The 8,872-nt window shown below is 39.9% G+C and overlaps 1 protein-coding gene across 1 annotated transcript; it reads right to left on the bottom strand.

Annotated features, from left to right (window-relative positions):
* Nucleotides 1–706: 706 nt before the first annotated feature.
* On the bottom strand, nt 707–4,319 carry LOC103863551 (putative plant UBX domain-containing protein 14). The gene has a single exon (XM_009141290.3). It carries the CDS (start codon nt 2,687–2,689, stop codon nt 1,406–1,408), a length of 1,284 nt encoding a protein of 427 aa, XP_009139538.1. The 5' UTR covers nt 2,690–4,319; the 3' UTR covers nt 707–1,405.
* Between the last annotated feature and the right edge of the window lie 4,553 nt (nt 4,320–8,872).

The following is an 8,872-nucleotide window of genomic DNA, read 5'->3' as shown; positions in this document are numbered from 1 at the left end:
GTTGAGAAAATTTAGAAAATATCACCAAAATTTAAATATTTTTATTATAAAATAATGTATTAATATAGTAACAAAAACAAATTCAAAATGTAATCTTCCAAACTCAAATATAGTACTGTAATTTTTCAAAGTTTACTTGACACAATATAAATTTTGAAAATAAATATTCAAACTCGAAATGATAATATTTCATTTTACAAAATATTAAATCACAGATAATAAAGAATAACTTTTTGAAATGCACCATGGAAAAAAAACAAACTATATATGTTGTAAAAATTAAAGCAACCGAATATTTTGAAAATATAATTAAAAAAAAACTTAATATCATAGCATCCAAAAAATATCTTATATCAATAAAATTTAGTAAAATAATATGATGGATGCTATTATGTATAAAATTTACTAAAATAACAGGCTATAATATTTAAACAAATTTGTTTTACTTAAATTCTGTAATATACTAAAATAATATATATTAAAATATATTTTTTAAATGGAGCATGCAAATATAAATTATCTTGAACATATTTATTTTCTATAATATAAATTTTAAAATTTTAAAATGTATTATAAAAATGTATAAATTAAAAAAAAAAATTTGAAGGAGGTTTTCTATTTGATTATTTCATATTATTATTTTATTGTATCTAACTCAAAAAAATATATTAGTAAGAAATAAACATTAATAACAAAGTAAAATGTATTAAAAATCACTATATATGAATAATGCTGAATAAAAAATATAAACAATAATATTATAGAGTTACATAATATATAATACTAAAATGAAAATTTTATATTTAAAAAATTTGTAATAACATCTAATGCATTTATAAAATGAAAAAATATCCGCACGAACGTGCGGGTTAAAATCTAGTTTAAAATTAAATTGAAGTTTTTGGACCATCGTCAATTATTGTTCGACCAACAATGTCCAAAATAAAAATGATATGTATGGCAAACCCAATTGCGCGCTGTATGGACCATTTGACAACTTTAATCAAACACCACAGTTGTAATCTATGTTTGAACGTTCATTCATTTTTATCTCCGTTGATCAGAGTGTTGCTGATTTATAGAACAGATTTAGTTGAGGAGCAGAGGTCACAAATGACGCAATGTTAATATAGAAAAAAAAGAGACAATTTGGAGTAAGCTGTGAACTAAAATCAACTTATCATGTTGATGATTAGATAAACGTGAAGAAAATAGGTAATAGCCGTCATTGTCAAACAAGGTCGCTTGAATTAGTAAAACGTTATAACTTTTGACTTGGAGAGTCTGGTTTGCAGATGTTATCATGTATGGCATTAATCTTCTTTCACCATGTCATTGTCTCATTCTTTCTATAAATCAATCAAAATTTACATATGAAAATAATTTAATAATAGTAAATGAATCTTCACTCCCAAGTAACCGAGATCATCGAGTTTGCGAGGCCAGATTGGTCGAAAGTTGCGCTAGCTCCATACTCCAGAGTCTTGGAAGCACCAGGGATCGCTTGTACTAGCTTAAACGCCTTCTTCTCGGACCCAACAATCTGAGAATGACAGAAAGACCAGAGAAGCTGAATAGGTTCGGTCTTGAGAAACTTCCTCTGCTTTCTTCTCCCATCTGGAAACCGAACACATAGACTGCACACAAGGCTTTTATCACAGTCTCCCTTTGGCTCTTCTGTTAAATCTGGAAACTCTACACAAATCTCCTCCTGCTTCACTTCTGCAGACTTTTCAAACTCGGGCCCCCAAGACAGTGGTAACCCAATGTGACCAATAGTCTGGTTGCGTGAAGAACAAGTCTCCTCCTCCTCCTTTGTTTCTAAAGACTCTGCAAGTTCGGGCATCCCAGTCTGGCTGCTTTCAGAAGAAATCTTATCTGTCTTCATACGTTTGTTTCTTGTTGAAGAAGCCATGTATTGATGAGGACCATCATCCATGTACTTCATCAAATCCTCCACGAAACCATGAGCTTCAATTGCGCCACTCCAAGAACGCATATTCTGACCAGTGATGGGATCGATGAGAAGCACCACAGGAGGAGCAGATTCGATGCGGTAGAAAGTAGAGACTTTCTTTCCTTCGGTGGTATCATCATAGACTTGAGATAGGATGAAGCTAGACTCAATGGCTTGAGAAACGACTTCGTTAGCCCATAAATCTCGGTTTAGCATGTGAGAAGTAAACTCGGTCGTGGACTGGAGGTTGACTAGCAGCCATAGGTTCTGTCTAGAAGATGTTGATTTCGCCTCTTCAAACGTACCTTGGAAAAGAAGTTTCAGTGGAGCACGGTACAAAGAAGACAACCTCCTCGGCTCTTCTGAGGGTTCTGGTTTGGAATCTGGTCCAACATCAGTGTCCGAATCTTCTGACGGTTCTGATTCCGCGTCCCAGATCTCTTCAGGACATACTTGAACCGGAGTTTGATACATGTAAGAAGAGTCATAGAGAGTATCCCTAATCGAAGGTAAAGGAGGAGGGATATGTTCTTCTTCTTGATAATCACTCCTATGCAGCTCTGTTGCGTTTTGCTGACGTTGAGGTTGATTCTCTCTGTGAATGAGAAAGAGGTTAATAGCTTCTTCAAGGTTCCAGCTCGTTTCCTTTAGGAATTGTATTGCGGTGTCTTTGGTTTGACCAATAGCAATCTCCATGAATGATGAGATCAGTTTCTGCTGGTCATCTCTCATTGTTTGATGGTTTTTCCCTTAGAGAGAACGTAAAAAGAGTTTTTTTTTTCCTTGGAGAACTAGACAGCGAAAAAGCGTGAAAGAGTTGAATAGATTTCTCTTACGTTTTCGTTCTGTTTATATAGAGACAGAGGATCTCTTTAGGTTGTTTCTTTTTTTCTTTATCTGATTTGGTCAGCGAAATAGGAAAATTCCTTTTCACTTTTTTTTTTCTTTATAAATATTTTCCCTTTTTGGAGTAACTTTGTAAATTCTCTTAGAATTATTTAAGCCTCTACCCTAGATTTTATTAAGACTAGATAAGTATTAGTGGTTTTCCGGCGCGTATTTTTTATAATATTATTTATTAATTGTTTTGATACAATAATTTAAAGGGTTTTTTTGCTAAATAATCAAAAAAAAGAAAAATTAGATTTTGGGAGAGAGTAGAGAGAGATGGAGAGAGAGAAGGGGATTTTGGTTAGATTTTTAATTTTGTTTTTTTTCTTAGCTACTTGGCCTAATTTCCCTAATTTAAATATATAGTTGATTGTTACTATACATTTTATTGTAGATATATAAATTTAGATTTTTCCATCTTAAAAAAGATATTTATCAAAAGTATGTAGATATAATATATTTCACTCATTGGTCCCGAAATTATTGTAAAGAAAGTAAATTTTAACTTATGCATAAATTAATTAACCATTTATAGAATAATATTTATAACCTCTTGTCTGAATTTATGTTACTTTGTCTGAATATTATGTTCATTTGACCAAAAAAAAGATATGTTCTTACATTTTGAAAGGGATTACATATTGATAATGGATAGTCACATCTCATCAACTCACAATGATCTTAAGTAAAAAGTGAGCTTGTTTTCGTAGTTCCATGAGACTTTTTTTTTGGTAATAGACTTCTTTCGGCCTTATGATGATCATTTTAGTTCGATAAGACTTCTTTTGCACTAAAGAGATGTCACGTAGTGAGCGTTTTGTCTAGAGAGGGTTCGCATCGACAACACGTATAGATATGCACCTTTTGTTGATTGAGAGTTCTAAAATATGTTAATACTATGGAATCTTTTTTTCCTAACCATTTGCTTGATCTAAGATGTAAACCGGTTTGTCTGTGACAAAAAAAAAAGATGTTAACCGGTTTGCATTATTTTGTCAAAACACTACTTGAAATGTAAAGAGTAATTTTAATTTGCATCGAGAGAGCTACATTCGGAGAAGCGAACAACTCGTAGTTTTATTTTTTCTTGTCTCGTAGTCGGTAGTCTTATTTTTTAAAACAGAAAAATATGGTCAACCTTTTATATGTAGTTCTTACATCACACGTGTTACTTTTATTTTTAATATTATTTACTGTTTTTTAATATTTTGAATGAATGGAAGGGATGTATACATATATGAAACTTAGTGGCTGAATGACTGGGGAGTAATATAACCATGAGTTCAAAATTTAGATAACAGAACAGAGTAGATAAAAATCTATCGATGATGCGTAAGCATTATTCTAGATACTAATGTGGCCACATATTGCATCCTCTTAACCTATGTGATGCGTGCGTGCCTTTGCGATGCCTGCCTTCTTGGTGAACTTGGAAGATGATGTGCCCTAAGAGTTTTTGGTGATGAGACAAATCAAATGTTACGTTTTGCTACTCTCTTTAATGTAAACTGGATTAAATAAAACACTCAGATTGTATTGATCTTCAAGAAAAGGTTACAATAGAAAGATAAGTCCCAACTTCTCTTTCTAACATGACATGAACATGATGACCAATAACTTGATACTCTTCCTAACGTACTCACGTGACTTATAAAGGAGATATTCCTCTTGTCACTCACAACGGCTCCAGATCCAACACCCCATGTGCTGTGGTTCCCTTGTCTTATTGACACCTCATAGGCTGCTACTACTAGACCCCAAGTCGACTCCTTGTCCACCAAGTTATCTCCCATTGGGCCGTAAAGCTACTCTTTCTTCATAATGCTTAATCTTCTTTCAGGCCCTTTCCCGTTACACGGCCCTTTCTCTTGTAATGGAACAGAATCGGTGGTCTACACTCCTCATACGTAACATTTCTCCCCTCTTCCAAATTAACCTTGTCCTCAAGGTTCAAGGAAGGAAACTGATCACGCAGCACTGAACTCCATTCCCACGAGCATTCATAGTCAGGCATTCCTTTCCACTTGACCAACATTTCTTCCTGACCCGTTACTGTGTTGATTCTTGCTTGTAGCACTCTTTCAGGTTCCAACTCCAACACTCCGTCTTGAGATAGCTGCTTAGGTATAGGTAACACTTCTTCTGCTTCTCCCACTACCTTCTTCAGTTGCGAGATGTGAAAGGTAGAGTGAATTCTGGTCTCCTCTGGTAAATCCAGTTTATAAGCTACTTTCCCCACTCGGCTTTTGACTGTAAAGGGCCCATAGTATCTGGCTGCTAACTTCTCATTCGCACGACGAGCCAGTGACTGCTGCCTATACGGTCTGAGTTTCAAATACACCTTATCTCCCACCTGTAGTTCAACATCCCTTCTGTGTTTGTCAGACTGTTGTTTCATGATTTGTTGCGCCTTATGCAACTGCTCCTTTATAATCATCAGCATCTGATCACGCTCTCTCAACCTGTCCTCTAACTCTGCATTGTTAGTAGATCCATTCTCATACTTAACCAGCGTCGGTGGCTCTCTCCCATACAAAGCCTTAAACGGTGATGTTTGAATAGCTGAGTGATAGGACGTGTTGTAGCTCAGCTCTGCCCAAGGTAAGAACTCAGCCCACGACTTTGGTTTCTCACTCGCGAAACATCGAAGGTAAGTCTCCATGCCTCTGTTGGTCACCTCCGTTTGTCCATCAGACTGCGGATGATAAGCCGTACTCAGATTGAGAGCTGTACCTGATAGTCTGAACAACTCCTTCCAGAAAGCGCTTGTAAACACCCTATCACGATCAGAAACCATCGACCGCGGGAACCCGTGTAGTCTGACCACCTCCTGTATGAAGATTGTTGCGACGTCCACTGCGCTGAATGGGTGTTTGAGGCCTATGAAGTGAGCGAACTTCGTGAGCCGATCCACCACAACTAAGACCGCGTTAATTCCTTTAGATCGTGGTAACCCTTCCACAAAATCAAGTGACACATCCTCCCAAACCTTCTCTGGAATTGGTAACGGTTGCAACAGCCCACTCGGAGTTAGTGTGGAGTATTTGCTTCGCTGACAAACTTGACAAGCTGCCACAAACCTCCTGATGTCTGTCAACATTCCTTCCCAGTAAAAGACGTCAGTAATTCGCTTCTGAGTTTTCAACACCCCTCCATGACCTCCTAGTTTACTGCAGTGAAACTCTCGCATGATCAACCCTGTCAGTGCAGATTGTTTCGGTACCACTATCTTCCCCTGTCTCAGTAAACGCTGCTGGACTATTGCATAGTCAGGATGCTTCCCCGCATCCTCCTCAATCTCTTTGATCACACGCTGCAACTCTTGATCATTCTCCACCTCTCTACTAATATCCTCTAGCTCTATCACCCGTGAAAGTGTTACAGCTAGAAGCTCAGCCACTGTTACCTTTCGTGAGAGTGCGTCTGCTGCTTTGTTCTGTAGTCCGGGTTTGTATTGTATCTCAAAATCAAACCCCAACAGCTTGGTGAGCCACCTCTGATAATCCAAATTCACCTCTCGTTGCTCCAACAAAAACTTCAGACTCTTCTGATCTGTTCTTACTAAAAACCTGCGCCCAATCAAGTAATGCCTCCACTTCTGGACCGCAAACACTATCGCCATCAATTCCCTCTCGTAGACAGACTTCAGCCTCTGTCGTTCCGATAATGCTTGACTGAAAAAGGCTATTGGCCTCTGATGTTGCATGAGAACTGCTCCGAGACCGCTTCCTGATGCATCAGACTCAATCACGAACTGAGATTTGAAGTCTGGCATTGCTAATACCGGAACTGTGATCATTGCCTCCTTCAGTTTCCTGAAAGCCACTGTTGCCTCTTCTTCCCACACAAACTTGTCTTTCTTCAGCAGTTTCGTAAGAGGCCTTGCAATCTCCCCATACCCTCTTACGAATTTCCGGTAATAACCTGTGAGACCGAGGAACCCTCTGAGCTCCTTTACGTTCCTTGGTGTTTTCCATTCCTCCATTGCTCGTATTTTCTCCTGATCAGCTGATACTCCCTCTGCTGATATGATGTAACCAAGATACTCCACCCTTTGACTTCCAAACTCGCATTTACCCTTGTTTACGTACAGCTGATGAACAGACAACAGCTTCAACACCACTGCCAAGTGCTCCATGTGTTCTTCCTCCGTTCTGCTGTAGACAAGTATGTCGTCGAAGAACACCAATACGAACTTGCGTAAGTACGGACGAAACACGTCATTCATGAGTGACTGGAACGTAGATGGTGCGTTAGAGAGACCGAAGGGCATTACTAAGAATTCATAATGCCCATCGTGTGTTCTAAACGCAGTTTTTGGTACGTCCTCGCTCTTCACTAGAATCTGATGATAGCCTGCCTTTAAATCAAGTTTCGAAAACACTCTAGCCCCATGGAGCTCGTCGAGAAGCTGGTCAATCATTGGTATCGGGTACTTGTCTGCTACCGTGACCTGATTAAGCGCTCGATAGTCTACACAGAAACGCCAGCTCCCATCCTTCTTCCTCACTAGTAGAACCGGGCTTGAGAAGGGGCTGCTGCTTTCCTGAATAATACCTGCTGCCAACATTGTGGTGATCTGTCTCTCTATCTCCTCCTTCTGAGCTTGAGGGTATCTGAAAGGCCTAACGCTCACCGGATTAGCTCCTTCTTTGAGCGTGATGGCATGGACCTTTCCCCTGGAAGGTGGTAATCCTTTTGGTTCTTCAAACACCTCTGAATACTGCTCCAAAACTCCCTTCCATCTTCCTGTCTCTAATCTCTTTTGCGCTTCCTCCTGTTTCCTTATACCTCCAAATTCAACAATGATCCCTTCTCCTTCTTGCTCCAAGACTTTTCTCATTGCTTTCAGTGAGACCTCCGCTGTGTGTAGGCTTGGGTCTCCTCGTAACTGTATCTCACGTTCCGCTTCTTTCCATTTCATCCATTGTAGCTTCCAGTTGAAACGAGTCTCTCCCAAAGTGTTTAACCATTGTATCCCCAGAATGACATCAGCGATGCCTAATTCCAATGGCAAGTAGCTTGCTTCAATCTTATGCCCCTGGATCTGCAGCTCCATTCCATCAACGACTCCTTTCCCTTTGATTCTTGTTCCTCCAGCCACCATTACACCGTAACTCGAGGTGTCTGTGAGTTTTAACCCCAGTTCACTGACTAGCTTCTCTGAGACGAAATTGTGTGAAGCACCGCTGTCGATGAGCACCACCACGTCTCGCGTACCAAACGATCCTCTCAACTTTAGCGTGTGAGGTGAGGACATGCCCACCACTGAGCTCATGGACAACTCCGCTATCTCTGTATCTCCGTTCCTCTCTTCTTCTATCATCTCCTCCGTCAGCTCCTCTTCGGTACCATCGTCGTAGACCATCACCACCATCAATTCCTTCCGTGGGCACTCGTGTTGTGCATCAAACTTCTCGTCGCACTTGAAACAAAGGCCTTCAGCCAGCCATTTTGCTCGTTCCGCGGGTGTGAGTCGCCGGAACGGCGGTTTGAGGCGATGGTGTGCGATATTTGGTCGGCTTGTTTGACCCCTAGGCGACGCAGGTGTATTTGATCCTCCTGGGCTGGACTTATGGTTATTGGGCTTTGATGTTTGCGCTCGGCCCGAAGACCAATTTGGGCCTGTTTGTCGTGGGTTAATGGATTTCGTCGAGGTTCCTCCTTTCGACGTTGGAGTTTCGTCGGAGATTTCCCCCGTCGACCATTCTTCCACCAGCTTTGCCGTCTCCATCATTTTCTGCAGGCTCTTAGGCTCAAACATCTTTACTCCCGCTCTTATCCGAGGTTTTAGTCCATTCATGAACGCCATCTCCAGCACGTTGTCTGCGATTTCCGGCGCGTTTGTCGCCAGGGCGATGAAGTCCCGACAATACTCGCGCACCGTACCTTCTTGTTTTAGTTTCAGTAACCTCTCTCCTGCGGTAGAGTCTTGTGTCTTCGAATACTGTTCCAAGACTCTAGCTTTCATCTGTCCCCAGTCTTGGAACGCTCGCCGATCTCGTTCCCATCGATACCATAACA

Source organism: Brassica rapa, chromosome A04 (genome assembly GCF_000309985.2).
Source record: "Brassica rapa cultivar Chiifu-401-42 chromosome A04, CAAS_Brap_v3.01, whole genome shotgun sequence".
In the NCBI taxonomy this organism is placed as follows: Eukaryota; Viridiplantae; Streptophyta; class Magnoliopsida; order Brassicales; family Brassicaceae; genus Brassica; species Brassica rapa.
This window is presented reverse-complemented; position numbering and strand designations above follow the sequence as displayed.